This window comes from Phalaenopsis equestris, unplaced genomic scaffold, assembly GCF_001263595.1.
Source record: "Phalaenopsis equestris unplaced genomic scaffold, ASM126359v1 Scaffold000261, whole genome shotgun sequence".
Classification (NCBI taxonomy): Eukaryota; Viridiplantae; Streptophyta; class Magnoliopsida; order Asparagales; family Orchidaceae; genus Phalaenopsis; species Phalaenopsis equestris.
Window position 1 is genome coordinate 6,733 of NW_018164703.1, and position 18,803 is coordinate 25,535.

The following is an 18,803-nucleotide window of genomic DNA, read 5'->3' on the forward strand; positions in this document are numbered from 1 at the left end:
ATATATATATATTTATGGCTCTTTGATCTATCGTCATGTATGTTATCATACTAAAGCAAATGCATTCCTAAGCCAATAATTGCAAATGATGCTGTAAATATGACTATATGAATTGTCATATAAAAACCTTACAAAGCATCACAAAAGAGAAAAAAATTCAGTTATGAGAGCTAGAGAGAGAGAGAGAGAGAGAGAGAGGGGGGGAGATTTAAAGGCTTACATGGCTTTGGATGAAGAAGAGGCCATAGAGAATTTGAGAGCAAGTGATTACTTCGAAGGAGAATTATTTTCAAATTTCCTTTCTTTCAGAGCATGGAGGTCAGAGGAAGAGGAAGAAGAAGAAGAAGAAGAACTTAATTAAGGATTAATGAGTGGCCATGAAAATTGAGTTGAAGTTTCAAGGAAGAAGGGGGAAAATATAATTATGACTATTCTCCAATTTAAAAAAAATAATAATAGATTTACAAAATTAAAAAAAAAATCAATTAATAATTTACAAAGAAATTTACAAATAAACCCAAAGAAAATCTATTTTCCAATTAATTAAATATGAAAAAAATAATTCCACAAGACTTTATGGACCAACATTTTCTCAGATACAAGAAATATGTAGAGTAGTTGCTCAGAATGTTCTGAACTTATTTTTCCACTGCCAGATGCTATTTTCACCCTAATTAATGATCTAATGAAGATTTACATACATACCACTCAATTCTTATATATTTTCGTATCTTTAATTTTCACATAAAGTAGTGTTAGATATGTAAATATATAGGAATCAGTTGGTAAACCCTTAGTCTATCTTTTGGCAATTCATGGCTGAAAAGGTTGATGTGCCTTCTGCCAACACTACTTTTGAAAAGTGTAGAAAGGTTAGGTTAGAATAAGTGACCATAATTTAATTAATATAACTTTTAAAACAATAAATGGTGTAATTTTGGAGCCATCGATGCTAATAACTGCTTAAGGATCCGTTTGGGGCGGTGGTGTGATGGCAGTGCAACAGCGCACTTAGTTTGGGTAAACTGCATTTTGACAGTATTTTTCAAAAAACAGCCGCTAAAATCTGCATTTTCCCATAGGTCCTGGTTAGGCGAGGTGGCACCATTCTAGCTACGGTTTGACTTTTAATATATATACATACAGGTTTTTTAATATCAGATTATTTTTTAGCAACTTCACAACTGCTTTTTAATAAGCTGCAGCTATCTCAAATAGACTCGAAATTAGATACAAATAATGCTACAAAGATGTTATAAGATATTGGGGGGATTTACATACATAACACCAAAATATTGTTATTAACATATCTAACTCAAACATTAATATTAGATACTCACCACCTTAAAATCTCTAATACCCCCATTCTACCACATCTAAACCCATCACCATCATCCTCAAGCTTTTTCGTCAGTCTTCACAAACTCAAGCAGCTCGAAAAGGCCAGCCATCGTGAAAGCCAACCTGTAGCCCATACAAGAGATCGTCCATTTGCACGAAGCCTTCGCTTATGCAGCTCGAAATGCCCAAGTTCGAGAAAGGTGGCAACGTTGGGTAGAGGTAGAATTTTTGTATTAGGGATTTTAGATTGGTATGTATGTAATATTAATGTTTGTTTTGTTAAATATGTTAATAATAATGTCTTAGGTGGTATGTATGTAAAATCCCCTTAATATTTAAAGATAGAATGAAAGGCCAAAATAGTAATTAATTCGGGGTTGTTTTGACATTTCTATAAAATTTGAGACTAAAACAACTCCATATAAATGATATGGGACTATCTTAGCACTTTACGATGAAGATATATTAGAAAATTTTGATTCCTAAATATTTTGGAAATAAAATATTTAAAAATACATTTATTTGGGTATTTGCATGTAAACAACACATTTTTTATATGTTTACGTGTATATCACATAAACCTTTATATTTATGTATATAACATTTAGATCTTTAACATCACATCAAAAATCATCGTAACAATTGTACTTCTTATATTTACATACATTGCTACGAGATTTTGCTTTTTTTTTCGTTTACTCCTTCATTTTGAAGCTTATTGGGGGGTTGGTTTCTTTGGCTTTTCTTCTTGCTTTGTTATATGATTTTGCAGGTATTTGTGTTGATTCAGTTGGAACGAGTTGTTTGTTGTTTCTTTTAGAACTCTGTCGTATCAATTGGTTGCGGGCATTTCCTTGCCTAACCATTGAAAGTGATGATGGTTGTTATGTATGTATTATTACCTTCCTTAACCGTTTTAATTCTTTTGGAGCCTTCTATCGGCTTCTTCTTCGTGTTACTTTTTTGTATTTGTCTGTTTTTCGTGGTTTAACTGTATTTTTTGAGGTTCTTCTATCTCTTTGTTGTGTTTAGTAATAGGGTCATGCAACATCATCATCATCAATCATCACCAATCATCGGAGTTTCTATTTCTTGTATCGAAACAACATTCTCATTTTTTTTTTTGAGTGATACTCATATGATGAAGATTTGATGATGATGCTAACCATATGTGTGATACAAAACTATATATGGCTTTGAGTTAAACCAAGCTAAATTCTTACAACCACAACTCCCTCCATCTTTTCTCTCATAAAAAATCAATTCCAACATTCTCCTTTTTAAAATATAAAACTTTAAGGGGTGCTTACATGCATACCCACACAATTCTTATGTACTTACATATCTAACTTCTACACATTCATATTTACATGTATATCATTCAAATCCTTAACATCACACCAAAAATACTATCAACACTATCTTCTTAGAAATGAGATGCACATTTTCATGTATAGACTTATGACACAAAGAAGCTAAGTGTAAATATCAAACTTAAAACATAAAAAATTTGTTGTATGCATGTAAATTTCTCAAAAATTAATTGTGCTTAAGTATCATCTCCATCATAATTACTTAAGTCTCCTTCCCAAAACCATTGGATTGCCACTCCCCTAGTCTCTTCTCTATTTGTATTAAATGACCCATGTGATTGTTTATTAAAAGAATGAAATATTTTTTCAAAGTGCTAAGATTCTCTTTTGAGTTCATACTCCTAAGAAATACATAAAGAGCATGAGTGTGATCTCTAGGAGAAGTTCAAGAAAAAGATATAACTTTTATGATGAAAGATAACTCAAGGAAGTTATTATTGCTAACATCATTACATATTATGGGCTAGTTAAGTTATCATTATAAAGCTTGATGCAACATAAAGAGTGGGGGTAGAGATGAGCAATTTTATTTGATGTGCAGAAATAGAAGAGGATCTCTTGAAGTGATTCGAGACTTCGAAGCAAAGGAATTGAAGAGAATCTCTTGAGGTGATTTGAGGCTTTGAAAACTTTTGTAAAATGAAATTCTAGTGTTGGTTTCATGATGAGCTTGAAGTAAGTTTAAGTTGAGATACATGATGAGTGAGCACCTACAAAATGCTTGAAGATGTTGTGGAGATTTATAAAAAATTAATAGGGAGTATAGCATTCAAATGTTGGTGTATAGAGTTGAAAAGATAGATTAAGACATTTTATAATGTTAGTTTAACATTGGAGAAAAAAGGAATGAAAATGTAAGAGCTTAAGAGAAAAATGTGTTATAATGCATGCAAATAATGTGAAATGTGAAAAATTGAATGAAAAAAAAAAAAAAACTAAAATGAGTAAAAAACATAATAAAAAGCCTGTTCAATAAAGAACAATAATAAATGCACCTTAGAATTAGTCTTAGTGTCATAACTCTTATCTTGTATTTATAATGAATAATAACTCATTTAATTCCTTCTCTACATAGATGAAATATCAATCATAAATATTTAAAAACTAGCTTGTCATACATGCTTCCAGTTGAACTTCATAAATGAAATGACTCAATAACTTAATAACGACGATGTGGCGTTTAACTTTCTCTAGACCAACATTTGAGCACACAAAACAATTTAACATTTTTATACAAATAACATGAACACTAATTTAAATGAGTTTCAATCAAAGTTGTTAAAACAAATTTCAGGTACTACTTAGCTATAATTTTCACTGACAAAGATCTTATAATAGACATAGGTAAAGCATGCTGTGAGACAAAGTAAAAAAATAGTCATTTGATTCAAGATTTCTATGAGATATGTAGCATGTATTAGCATAAGTGAAAAATAAACAATGATATAACATGTTATTACTATCACTGTATAACAAAATGAAAATTTTGCTTTGAAAATAAGATCATAATGCAGCTACATCACCAATAAAATGGCTTCAAAACAGGCATTTTAAGATAAAAAAAATTGTGTGGAAGTGATGAGCGAGCAATATGCAAAATATGATGCATAAAATGAAGGTAAAACAATGGAGAAATAAAAAATATTGGAGACCGAAATATATGCGCATCTCAAATGGTGATGGCACTCAAACAAGAAGAAGCTTAGTCTCAAATACATTACTACTCTCCTCCTCAGTAAAGATAAGATCATTTAATCATGATATAGAAGTGGTTCACTTAGATTAATGCAATCATCAATGATCAATGGGGCAACAATGATAAAATATTTCAATGTATCAACCTAGCAAGCAAGATATCTCAAATCATCATAACTAATCAAAAGATGGATCCACAATCATGAGATCAAATAGTGTATACTCTCTGGGAGAGAGGGAACAATTAGGTAACTATAAAAAAAAAATAATAATAATAAAATAATAAAATAATATAAGGGTGTATTATTATAGTTTAACATATAAATATTATGTTATCATTATAAATTTCATTCATGTTGGACAATGAAAGGTTTACCAAGAAGAATTCAATTATATCCAAGGGCATGACATAGCACCAAATATTATCTTCATAACTTACAAAGTTTAATCAGCACTAAACATCGAGTGTTAATATGCAAAGAAGTGTTGTTGAGACTCTCCACATAATGATGTAACTAAATAGTCGAGTTAGGCCTAATCATATACTTTGAAAAAATCTCATTCAAATCAATATCATTGTTAATCACAAGTTTGCACTTTTTAACTTAGCATATACTTTACATGTGGGAAATATTCTCTCTAATTATTAAACTCATAAGGATTGTTCCAAATATAAATAAAAGGGGTAGTAGTAAAAGGCAACCCTTTCAACTTCAGTACATAAGTTGTCTCATAGCATCCACACCCTTTGCCACTATGAGTCATCGCCACAAAGTCCGATGCTCATTGTCACCACCAAACTAGTGTAAACCATCACTAGTAAGGTCAATGTGCGCCTTTCTAGTGGTTAATCTCCCCTCCTATAATGAGAATGATCAACAAATCACCAATCATTTTTCGATAATAACAACTCTTCAAAACACCTCGTGCACATATAAAAGATACCTAATATGACTTATGAGCATATCATATTATCTTAATGTATTTTCTGTTCAAGATGAAAGGTGCACTTGGTAATATTTAATTTATAATAGAGCATATGTGAGATAATTTCTTTTCTTCCTAGGTTTTCAAAATAAAAAACCTTCAATCTTATATAAGATGCTCTCAGTATTCTGGCACAGAACAATTATCAATGGGATCAAAACTCCTTTTGGCTTAACATGAAATATGCATAAAGACCTACAATTCATTACAACCAACTAGGGATGTAAACGAGTCGAACATGAGCAAGTTGATGTTCTGTTTGTGTTTGGCTCCTTGCATTAACACCTATTCAAAATCGGCTCGTGTTCGAATTAAGCTTGTGATGAATTTGTTCGTGTTCGGTTTGATAGTGCTTGAATTTATTCGTGAGCAACTCGAAATAGACTCCGTTTATTTGTTCCCTCGACTTTAGCTCGAATCGAATTGAGCTCAACTTGAGAGCCAAAATTCAAGCAATATCGAGTTTTCCTGTTTTTAAACTACTCTAACCTGTAAAAAAAATTCTCACAAATGTGAGACTAAACCAATGTATAAAGATGGAATTGGGAATGAGAGTAAAGGAATTGTTAATGTGGGGCAATCCCACCGTGAATTTTCTATTTTGGGGCATTTACATGCATACCAGTCAATTCCTATGTATTTACATGTCTAACATCTAGAAATATGTAAGCATCGGACCCAAGTGTTCTTGTTCTCTGCTATCCTTTTTTTTTTTTTCGGGCATTGCAAACACTAGCCAATTGCTATGTATTTACATATCTAACACTCAAATATAATTTAAGGACAATATGAAAATAAATATTATTTTTTTATTATTTCGAGCAAAAAATGAGCCGATCAAGGACGACCAAATTTTTGTTCATATTCAACTTATTTTTTTATTATTTCGAGCAAAAAATGAGCCGAACAAGGACGACCAAATTTTTGTTCATATTCAACTCATTTATAAATCAAACTTCAAAGAATTATCCAAGTTCAATTCACTTGCTTAACGAAAGAATCAAACACGCGATATTTTCAAACTTCAAAGAATTATCCAAGTTCAATTCACTTGCTTAACAAAAGAATCAAAAATGTGATATTTAACTAGTCAAACATGACTGCAAATGATGATCAAGTCCCCTTGACTCAAAAGAGCCATTTCTTAAGAAAAGCTAAAATCCAAACAAGATGGGAAGACCCAAAGCTAATATAACTGCAAAGCCAGAAAAATGAAGGTTCTTGGAGGTTAAACATCAAGAATAATCATATACCAAAGTAGACTTATGTTTCCCATAGAAGTGCATTAATTTACCAATTTGCACCTCCTAAAAATCTTCTACTTGATAAGATATTAAAATATAAGATAATTAGGAAAGTAGAGCACTCTAATAATATTCATTTGATCCAAGATTCCAATGAGACAAGTTACATGTTGTATCAGAAGAATGGGGAAATTAATGATATATAATAATATTACTATCATCATACCCATATGATAACTTATTTTGAAAAAAAAAAAGGAAGACTTAAACACCTATACTTCAATTTTTACATACATACCATAAAAATGTGAACTTCACTTTCTAACAGTAAAAAAAGATGGCATTTTTATGCAATATGCAAGATTTGGGTGGTATAAATATAAAAAGTAAAATTTAGGTGTTAGACATGCAACTACATTGAAATTAGGCGGTATGTATCTAAATAAATTAAAATTAGGTGGTATGTATCTAACACCTATACTTCAATTTTTACCTTTTAACTAGTTGTAAGGTTTACTTCCCTCAAGACCTTGGCAGCATCCTCTGGGAAGACTGGATTAATATAGCAGCCACTTCCAATCTCAAAACCACCAATTACATTTAACTGGGGAACAATTTGCATGAACCAGTGGGCATAAGGCAAATGCGGAGGTGAAAGATGAAATGGTGAGCTATGAATCATGAAGTTGTATGGTGGGTCATTCAGCTGCTTTGACAGTTTTGAAAGTATCAGCTTCAGCAAACCACCAAAATCAATAGCCTGAAAAAGAAATCAAGTAGTAATGAAAATGAATAAAAGAGCAGGGCATTTACATACATACCAATTTTTATCACCTAAACTTTACTTTTTATAAATATACCAACAATCTTTCATATCACATAAAAAATATCACTATTTTATACACAAGCTAAGCTGTTTAGAGAAAGGCACCTCGTAATTGATAACAGAAACTAGCTTGTCATTACGCTTTCGACAAGACATGAATTATATTAGCCACAAGTCAGCCACTATCTTACATGATAAATTGATATGCCTGCTCCTGCAGACGGGAGAGCCAATCGAAGAGCCGATCCTGCACATGGGACGATCCAAGGAAGACAAGTTTGGACCGGCCAGACTCAACCAGACCACTCGGCCTGATCAAGCCAGTCGACCCAGCCTAGAGAGGTAGAATCCCTATGAGTTGCGGAGGACGAATCCAGGTTCTAGGTGGGCCCACACAGCCGTTAATCACGTACAAGAGAGGAAGTAAAGGAGATTTTGGGGGAAATTTTAAATGGATCTTTGAGAGTATTTACTAGGGCTAATTGGCTAGGGTTTGCTTTATGTTTTGATTTGCTGTAATTTTTCTTTTCTCTATGTTCATAGCGGCATCTAAAATTTGTGTAGAGATGATCTACCTTTCAAATTGTAGATCATCCCTTAAATCTTATTTATTTGGTTTGATATTTTAATCAAATTAGCCCTATATTGGCTTTTCCCATATATCTATCGCAGTTTGCTCGCTAATTTTGACTCTGGTTTGTATCAATTTGGTGTCAGAGCGAGATCTTGGAGAAATAACAGCAAAGAAGGTGGATGTTTTGGGTATGACAAATCAAATCGGGGATGAAAAAAAAGTTCACCACCATAGATGATAGGTTTTCTTCCACAAAAAAACCAAATGGAGGGCTGCCTTGAGGGTTTTCTTCCATGTAGAACCAAATGGAGAACCAATTTAAGAGCCTTGAAGAGGGGCTAACTGCTCTAATTGAAATAGAAGGAGGTCGAAAGAGAGGAGCACGATGAAGAAGGCATTTAACATCAAGAGCTTCCCAAGGGTGGGGTATGGCTATGATCGAAAGAGCGAGTTTCACCCTAAACACATGGGACGAAATGCCACAGAGAGGAAGTTGAGGTGGCAATGCAAGGGTTAAAAAACTAAAGATGTTGATCTTTGAAGGGGAAGATACATACGAGTGGAGCGATACTTTGCAATAAATGAATTAACTGAAAAAGAAAATCTCATGACGGCAGAGTTATGTTTGGAGAAAAAAACCCTAGCATAATTTCAGTGGATGGAGGCAAATTACCTGATTCGTTCGTGGGAGGAGTTTAAGGAATTTTTGTTGGAATCTTTCCAGGCCATTCGGGAAGGAGACCCACATGAGCAATTCTATGTTTTGACTAAGGAGAGAACGATAACGAAATATAGTGAGATGTTCAAGCTATTGTAGGTGCAACTAAGGGGTATTTCAACGGTAGGACTGGAGGGGAACTTCTTGAAGGACCAAAAGCCCAACATCCAAGCAGCCCTCCAACCATTGAGACCACGGGGATTTAGGAAGATGATGGAGCTCGCCCAGATAGTGGAAGACAAAAAACAGAAAAAAAAGATGAGCAAAGGCAGAACTATGAGAAAATTTTACAAGAGCCCCTTGATGGCCATAACACTAAGAACCCAGATGATGTCATTTCAAAAGAGGCGCCAATAGAGAGGAATACAGGGGCCCATCCAGGATAAGAGAGCAAGCGGATTTTGTTTCTAATATGATGAGAAGTATCCCCTAGGCCACCATTGCAAGGACAACACGCTTTAGATCCTTCTAGTTCGTGAAGGGGAGGAGACAGATAGTGAGTCGGGGGAAGACACGATGAAGGAATAGGAGCAATTGCACCTGTATGTAGTGAAGTTATCCCACAATTCGTTGGTGGGATTCACCATGAATCACACTAAGAAAGTGAGGGGATGGATTGGAGAGGAGCCAATTATTTTGTTAGTAGATAGAGGAGCCACACATAATTTCATCTTAAATCAAGTCACATATCGACGAAGCTTGGAGCTGGTAGATACAAGAAGCTTTGAGGTCATGATGGGTACAAAAAATGTGGAGAGAAGTTGACGAATATATAAGGTATTAGTTCTGATGATAGATGCCTTATAGGTGATGGAGACTTCCTTCCCTTGGACTTTAGGCAACACTGATATGATTCTGAGAATGAAATGACTATAGATGCCTGGGGAGATGAAGGTGGACTGGAAATTCCTGACGATGGAATTCAAGGTGAAGGATAGGAAGGTCGTGCTGAGAGGAGATGTTAGCCTATGCAGAAAAATAATCTCGCTCAGAATCATGGCCAAGGTGATACGGGAAGAAGGGTTAGGCTTTTTGGTTGAGTTGCAGTATGAGATTCTGAGTCGAAAGAGTTTCAAAAGCGTGTTCAGCAGCTCCTATAGTAGTTTCCCGACAAATTTCAGCAACCGAGCAAATTACCGCCACCGAGAGAGCATGAGCATGCCATTACCTTAAAAGAGGATGTCCCTCCTATTAGTGTCAGACCATACCAGTATACTCAGATTCAAAAGAATGAGATAGAGACGTTGATCTCAAAAATGCTCGAAGCTAGCATTATCAGGTACAGTAAGAGCCCCTTTTTCAGTCCAATCTATTGGTGAAAAAAAGATGGTAGTTGGAGATATTTGTGTTGATTACTGGGCTTTGAACAAGAAAACTTTATTGGAGAAGTTTCCTATCCCTGTGATTGATGAGCTGCTAGATGAGCTTTATTGGGCAATCATTTTTTCAAAAACCAATATTAAGTCAGAATAACACTAGATCAGAATGAATCCAACTGATATGCACAAGACAACGTTCAAAGCACATGAAGGGCATTACAAGTTAGTAATAATGTTTGGCCTCACCAACACTCCGATCACATTTTCAATCTCACATAAATTAAGTTTTTCAGCCTTACCTAATGAAATTTCTATTGGACTTCTTCGATGACATTCCGATCAACTATCATACAGAAACAGAGCGAGTGGGCATCCGAGGATAGTCTTGGAGAAGTTGAAGGAGCACCAGTTGCACACTAACATGAAGAAATGTTCCTTTGCACAATTACACGTGGAGTACCTAGGACACATGATGACCAGGGCAGAAGTAGCAGCGAACCAGTCCAAGAAAGAGGTTGTGGTGGACTAGCCTTTACCAAAAGTTGAAAGGGTTCATAGGTCTCACTGGATACTACCGGAAATTCATTAGGGAGTATGACAAATAGCATGGTCGTAGATGAAAAACTGAAAAACGACAATTTCAAGTAGGGGAAGCAACAACACATCTGAAGAAGCGATGAACAGGGTCACGGTATTAGCACTTCCAATCTTTAGTAGATTGGTAGAAATGGATGTGTCAGGGTACGGATATGGATCAATACTCATGCAGGATCAACAATCGATTGCCTACATTAGCCAGGTGCTCACATCTAGGGTGAGGCTCAAGTTAGTGTACGTGTAGAAATTGAAGGCTATTGTCTTGACCATTCAGCGTGTCGTGTGTCGTATTTGTTGTTATCTCCAATTTTCGTTTGTAAGGTTGTAATTACATATTTGAATTCAGCAATAATAACATTTTCTCGCTGTTTAATTGAACTCCTGTATCACACCCTCTTACTTTCGTTCGTTAAATCAACAGAGACCAGTTCTTCTAGTCGAGCACACGAGGAGCCAAACCCCCTTTTCTTCTCCTTCGTTCAAAGGAGTCGAGCAGCTCCAAGACCGAAGCAACCCAAACTTCGTGAGACAAGAATTGCAAATCGAAGCCTGCAGTGAAAACACCTTTTCTGCTTTGATTTCTTGATTCGCGAGTGGCCTTCCTCTCTCTTTTGTTTCCTCTCCCAAATTGTATAGAATTAAATCCATTTATTTCCTTCATTTTCTATATTTCTTCCGGTGTTTATCTGTCTCTGTTTGCCGAGACCAATAGTTTGGTTGTTTTATATGTTCGTTTGTTCAATTTTGTTCCATCATAGTTTTTTTTTCTTTTCTAAAGTTGATGGGTTTTGATCGGCAATGAAATTTTTGTGTGAAATGTTGTATTCTTGGATCTACTGTGTTTGATTGGCATATGATTATGGAGAACACTAAGAAAATGAGAAGTTATTTTGTCTCCTAAGGAATTCTTGAAATTACATTCCAACTAAACGATTTGAAGGTGAATGCTTCATTCCATTCCTATGCTCTAGAGAACCTCAATGCCGTCTTTCTAAACCTTCCGAACCTGTTATTCAGAAAGCAAAATCTGAAACCGTACTCAGCAAATGCCTCTAAGAATCAATTTCATCCGGGAATACCATGCCTGCTTTGACAATCCCTTTAGCTTTGGTCAGTGAAATGGAACAACAAGTTTAGAATCTATAACATTTTGCATTGGTCCTTATTTTCGAACCTCATTAAATTTGACATGGAAAAATTTTGAAATTTAATCTAATTTCGATTAACTAAATGACGTCTTGAAAACTTTGGGAGTCAAAACCGTAGCTGCTTGTTCATTCATTTCATAATTGTATTCTGAAGTTTAAAGTCAAATTACCTAGCTTGGACTTAGTTCCACTCTCTACAATGCCAAACTAGTTAGCAAAATTTGAATCATAGGCTCCTCATTTGAATATTGTGGACTATTATGGTTCCGTTAAAGCAAAACACATTATCTATCAATATGATTGGCATAACAAGAATGTTGGTAGGTCGTATAAGCTGAGTAAGGCATACTAACTTAATGCGCTATTAACCACTTGTGAAATAATTCTTGCTGGCTTTTCTCACCCTCTTAGAGTACCAAGGGAAATTTTGACTGTTAATGAGAATTATCAACTTCTGTAACAATGCGGCAGAAATTGAATCCTCCAATCTATTTTTGATTTATTTATTACATGCATTCGAATATATCATGTGATAAAAAATCAATTTTTATTTGGTCTATTAATCGCAGAAATTGAATCCTTTTTCACATGCATATTTGTTGTCATGCATATCAATTATTACATACATAAATATGCATTTTATTATTTTAAATCGGATAAATTCTAATGCAAATCCTCTTATATGTTTTTTTGTGAGGTAAATTTTGTTTATGACTATATATAACATTTACTAAAACTTGAATCAAAACTAATTCAAAACAAATCAGAATAAATTAAACTCAATCCAATAAAATTAATAAAACAAGATGAAACCAAATCAAACCTTGAATAAAACTAATTCAACATAAGAACTTCAAACTTAAATGAATCTAGCTTGAACATCGAACCAATGTGAAATGAAATAATCTAATCCAATTCAACTTAACTTAAATTTGAAACAATTTAAACTAAATTGAACTAAATTAAGACAACATAAAAGTAACTTAAATTAAATCGAACTTAAACTAAACTAAGTTTAATGAACATCAAACTAAATCAATTTGAGCGTAAACTTCAACTTAATTTAAAATTTAAACTAAATCAAATTAGTATAAGTCAATTAATTAAATTTTCATTAACTTAATTAAAACTAAATATTTAGCTCAAATTAAATCAAATTAAGTTAATTAATTAATCTTAATGAACTTAATTAACCTTAATTTAAACCAAACACAAATTAAACTAAACCAAATGAGCTCCAAATCTCTAAAAAACAATCCAACCAATCAGATTAAAAAAAAGTCAAAACAAAACAAATCAAAATTAAAAAAAAGGTGATTAAATCGCCTTAGTTGTTTAAGGTGTTGTGTCTCACTCTCCCGAGTGAAGCGTCCACTTTGCTAAAACGAAGGAGTTATGAGTAGTGGACCTCCGGCTAGGTGAGCCACACTTTCATGACACTCTTTATAATATTAAATTAAAGTGAAACATAAACTAAAAATTTGAAATTAAAACACTTTGCAGAACACTTAAATAACTTAAACTGAAAAAATCAAAAGATTTTTTTGATGTGAAAACTATCTATGTCATTCAACATATGGGTTTAAATAGGTGTTATAATGTTTAACAAATAGACACAATAAAACCCTCCAATTACACATACCTCAAAACAATCCCCCTTAACATGAGCGAAAGATATTCACTAAGCTCATATTGTCACATAATCTAGCTAAATCCACTGAAAGTCAAGCCACCTGCTCTCCAATAGCTATATAACTTAATTCCAACAATCCATTATTCAACTTCTCCTTGATGAAGAATCTATCAAACTCCACAATTTTAGTTATGTCCTGTTGCAATGGGTTGTCAGCAATGTCAATTGTCGATTTATTTTCACACCAGAACTTCATTTGAGTTCCCTGATCCACTTTGAGTTCAACTAACAAGACTTCAACTACATCATCTCAGTAACTCTTAATGTCATGGCCTTATATTTTAACTCTGTTGTTGATCTTGCTACAACTGATTGTTTCTTGCTCTTTCACGAGACCAAGCTTCCACCTACAAACATGCAATATTCATACATGAATCTTCTGTATCATCACAATTTGCCCAGTCAGAATCACAATAACCCTAAATATTTACATGTCTATTCTTCCTGAATATCAACTCTTTTCCTGGTGCACTGTGCAGATCCTCAAAATCTGATACACTGCATCCATATAACCCTTCCTCGGACCATGCATTTAGCGACTCACCACACTTTTACTACAAAAGTGATATCGAGTCGAGTGTGGCACATATAGATCAGGCGGCCCACCAGCCTCTTGTACCTATCAAGATCAACCAATTCATCTGCCTCTATACTGAGCTTGACCTATTGATCAATTGGAGAGACTGCAGGTTCGCAAACCCGCATACATGTCTCGGTTAGAAGATCCCTCACATACTTTATTTAGGATAGAATCATCCACTCAGGCCCATGAGCTACTTCAATCTCAAGAAAGTATCTGAGCTGTCCTAGATCCATTACCTCAATTTACTTCCCTAATCTTCCTTTCAGTTGGGCAATTTCTGTCTCATAATCACCAGTGTTAATTATATCAACCACATACACAACAAGTATGGTAGTGCAACCTTCATATTGCCGAAAGAACATCGTGTGGTCTGCATTGATCTGTTGATATCCCATGTCAAAACATCATTCTAAAATTATCAAACAAGGCTCGAGGAGATTGCTTCAAGTCATACAGTGACTTCCAGAACCTACACATCTTGCCTACAGTCTGGGATATACTGAATCCCGGGGCTATCTCCATATATGCCTCCTCCAGTAGCTCCCCATGAAGAAAAAGCATTCTTAACATCCAATTGATGGAGTCTACATCCACTATTCATCGTCAGAGAAGTCAGTGTTCTCACCGTGCTCATTTTTGCAACTGGTGCAAGGATTTCATCGCAGTCAATGTCATAAGTCTGACTGTACCCTTTTGTCATTAGTCGTGTTTTATACCTTTCCGTCTTCCCTTCTTGCTTTACCGTGAAGATCTACTTGCAGTCAACTGTCTTCTTCCCTGTTGGTAGTGGTATAATCTCCCATTTTCGGTTTTTATCAAGGGCTCCACACTCTTCATGCATCGCCGCTTTCCACTTGGGATCCTCTTTAGCAACCTGCCAAGTCTTAGTTATAGAGTTCGCAACGTCAAGCCCCCCCGCCCCCCCTAGAAGACAATCAGGAGAAATATTTTGTTTTAGCAATATTATGTTTTAGTTGTCTATTAGAATGAAAGGGTGGTTATATTTTAAAATTATTAGGGATATTATAGTCTTTAATATTTAAAAAAGCTACAGCTAATAGTGTTAAAAAGAAAAAAAAAATTATCCAAATGGAAGTTTAACTTTAGCAACCACAACTTTATACCACTATTACTTTAAATTGCTTTTAAAAGAACTTTTATGAAAGGAGAAGCTCCCCCAAACAAGGCATTAAATTTAAGAAAGAATATGGTTTCATCTTCTAAGCTTAGTCTAATTCAAGAAAACAAATATTGTCTTAAATTCCCAAGTTTTTTTATGGTGAACAAAATTAATTAACCTTCAAAGGAGTACATCCTAACTCATCTCATCATGTTAACAAATTAGAAATATACTGAATGTGTCGGTTATCTTTAAAATTTGTTGCATGATTAATGCTTTGTTTCATTAAGATTCTCCATTTAATAAAGTCTATTAAAAAATTACTTATACAAAATCCTCTTTTAAAAGTATGATAGAAGTTAAGGGTCGAATTGGCAAAAAAATGGAGTTCTTTTAAGAGCATTATTAAAAAAGCATAATAATTTTATCAAATGAAGAAATAACTTGTTCTAAAACGGAAAGCAACAAGAAAATTTTCTCAAACAAGCCTTAAATCTAAACATATCAACAAAAATCTACATAAATTAGCAACAATGGCATAAATTTGACAGACATCTTACCTTTTCTTCATCCAAATCATGGAAATATGAAGCATGATCTCTTGGTATAATCCAAACCTCAAAAGGAAATGATGCAGCAAAAGGAACAATAGCTGAAAAATGGTTAGACTCATTAATCAAAATGTCCTCACTTTGAGCCTGACAAAGGCCACACTTGCCGGACTTATCAAAAAGCTCCTTCAGGCTATCAAACCTAGCAGATACAGTAGGAGGAACAAATGGAAGGCCAATAATCTGACTGTGTGAATGAGTCATGGATGCTCCAGCTGATGCACCATAGTTTTTGAATACCTTCAAGCACAAAGAAAATGCATCAGCCATTGACATGCTAAAACTAGGAAAGAAAAAGCATGTACCAAACCAAAGAACATATTAAATTATGGGAAATTTACATACATAGCACACAATTCTTATGTATGTGTATATCTCACACCTAAGCTTTCATATTTAAATATATATAGCACTATGGTGCTTTAAATAATAGTGTTATTTTGATGTGATATTAAAGATATGAGTGCTATGTGCAAAGTTTAGGGGTGAGATATGTAAATACATAAGAATCGTGTGCTATGTATGTAAATACCCATAGAATTATTGCACCCAGGTATATCACGGAGTACATATAACTGCTATACTGCAAGCTAAAACGCAAGAAACTTTTTTTTTTGGAAGATGAAATGCAGATGGGATCAAAAAGAACTTTAAAGAATTAGAACATAGTCCACATTCAAACTTTAGTTGGCTACACATTCAACATAAGCAAAATCTCCTAAACCATATCTGTTATAATAAAGTTATCTATAAAGCACGGACACCAATACGAGACAAGGATACTACATAACATGAATATGGATACAGCAAAACATCATAAGTGTAAGGCTTAGGGTAAATAAACTATTTATAAATTGCTAATATAAAATATATAACTAAAACATCTAATAATAGTTTTTCCTATTAAAAAAACCAATGATTCACATAAAAAAGCTTAACAAAAAACAAAAGAAAAACAAACATTATTGAATACAATTAAATTGCAAATTTTTATGATGTGCACTAACTGTCATTTGTCAATAACACGCTAACATTAGCATACATTAATCATTGTTGCATATGTTTTTAAAACCAAAATCCTCAACAAAATAGCAAAAATCCTAAAAAAGAGTATCATGAATGCTCTCTTCAAGATAAACAGATAAAATATGAGCATAATGTTGAAAAATATATTTGGAGAGGTAAAAATTGCTTGATCTCTTTATTCACATGCAGGGTACATATATATAGGGAATCCAATCGCTCCTAATTTACAACTAAAATAGATCTATCATATATTGGGAAAGGAAATAATTCAGAAATAAAAAATAAAGAAACATAAATAGGGAAGGAGTAAACAAAAAACAAGAGCTTTCTAAACTGATCTCAAATCAAATCTCTCAAAAGATTTTGGATAGCCGATTGGTCTATACTAGGAAAACCACTTGAAACTTCTCAGGTGTCTACACTCCTCATCAAGCTAAGTCATAGATCAAGCTTGGCATTGAACCTTCAGAAGGTGATTAAAGAAAGAGCTTACTGAAGACATCAACAACTTGTTGGTGCGTAGGAATGTAGCTTAGTTGTATAATTCTCTCATTAACTTTTTCAGAGATGATGTGTCTATCAACTTCAATATGTTTGGTCCTGTCATGATACACAGGATTTTTGGTAATATTGATAGCTAGTTGACTATCACAAAACATATGTATTGGCCTATTGGAGGTACATCCTAGTTCCCTTAATAGGTTCTGAATCCAAATCCCAATGATTCCCCAGGCATACGTCAAATACTCTGATTTTGCACTACTTCTAGAAATAACTTGTTTGTTACTTCTCCGTGTAACCAAATTTCCCCATACATTTGAGCAGTAACTGGTTTTGGAGCTTCTGTCAGTAAGTTCTCCAACCCAACTAGCATCGAGATAGATTTCCACATATCTATTTTTTTCAAAAATTAATCCATGATCAGGAATTTTCTTAAAAAAACTCAGAATCTTGTATATCATCTTTAAATGCTATTTATTTGGGTTATTCATGTATTGGCTCACAATCCTGGCATGTAATATCTGGCATAGTATTTGATAGATAGATGAGTTCTCCTACCAATCTTTGGTACCTTCTTTTATCCACAAATATACTCCTTTTTCCCTATTAGACTTTTTGTTAGGTTCCATTGGAATCCAATTATTCTTATTTCCTTTAGTATATATAGGATGTATTTCCTCTGTGATATAACAATGTCTTTCTTGGACCTTATTATCTTCATCCCTAGAAAATTTCTCATGTTTCTCTAGTCTTTGATTTCAAACTCAGAAGCAAGCACTTCTTCGATTTTGAAAATTTTTCTTTCATCATCACTAATATTTGTCATATCATTCTTATATACGATCAGTGAAGCAACTTTATCTTCTCAAGTGTGCTTTATAAACAATGAGTGATCATTAACTTTAAGAATATCCATTGAATTTCATAGTTTTAATAAACCTTTCGAGCCACGCCCTTGGTATTGTTTAAGCCAATAGAGAGACTTCCTGAGTTTGCATATTAAGTGTTTGTCGGGATCATTCTAAAGTCCTAGTGGTATCTCCATGTACATTTCTTCTAAATCCCTATTTAGAAAGACATTTTTATGTCAAATTGACGCAATCTTCATTCCTTATTAACTGCAACTAAAATGAAAACTCTAATAAAATTCAGTTTGTCAACTGGTGTGAAGGTCTCCTGATAGTCAGTTCTATAGGCTTGCATAAAACCTTTTGCAACAAGTTTGACTTTGAATCTCTCAATACTCTCATCGGCTTTATATATGATGTTGAACACCCACTTGCATCCAACTGGCTTCTTATCATGAGAAAGTTTAGTAAGAATTCATATGTCATTATGTTGTAGTGCTTGAATATCATTTTCCACTGCTTTCTTCCATTTTGAATTTTCAAGAGTTTCGTGAATGGATTTAATAATATGCACAATATCAAGGTTGGATATAAAATTT

At 33.9% G+C, this 18,803-nt stretch overlaps 1 protein-coding gene across 3 annotated transcripts in view; it reads right to left on the reverse strand.

Annotated features, from left to right (window-relative positions):
* Window positions 1–4,927: 4,927 nt before the first annotated feature.
* LOC110024590 (ADP-glucose phosphorylase) overlaps window positions 4,928–18,803 on the reverse strand; it is a 34,750-nt gene continuing 20,874 nt past the window's right edge. The window contains exons 3-4 of one of the 3 annotated variants that reach the window (XM_020724648.1): window positions 7,134–7,400; window positions 4,928–5,269 (exon numbers count right to left, since the gene is read on the reverse strand). In XM_020724648.1, the coding sequence (XP_020580307.1) occupies window positions 7,137–7,400 (264 nt within the window). In that variant the 3' untranslated portion in view covers window positions 4,928–5,269; window positions 7,134–7,136. Of the gene's footprint in view, window positions 5,270–5,691; window positions 5,886–6,961; window positions 7,401–18,803 lie in introns of those variants that run through there. The other 2 variants (XM_020724649.1, XM_020724647.1) reach the window with 2 other exon arrangements.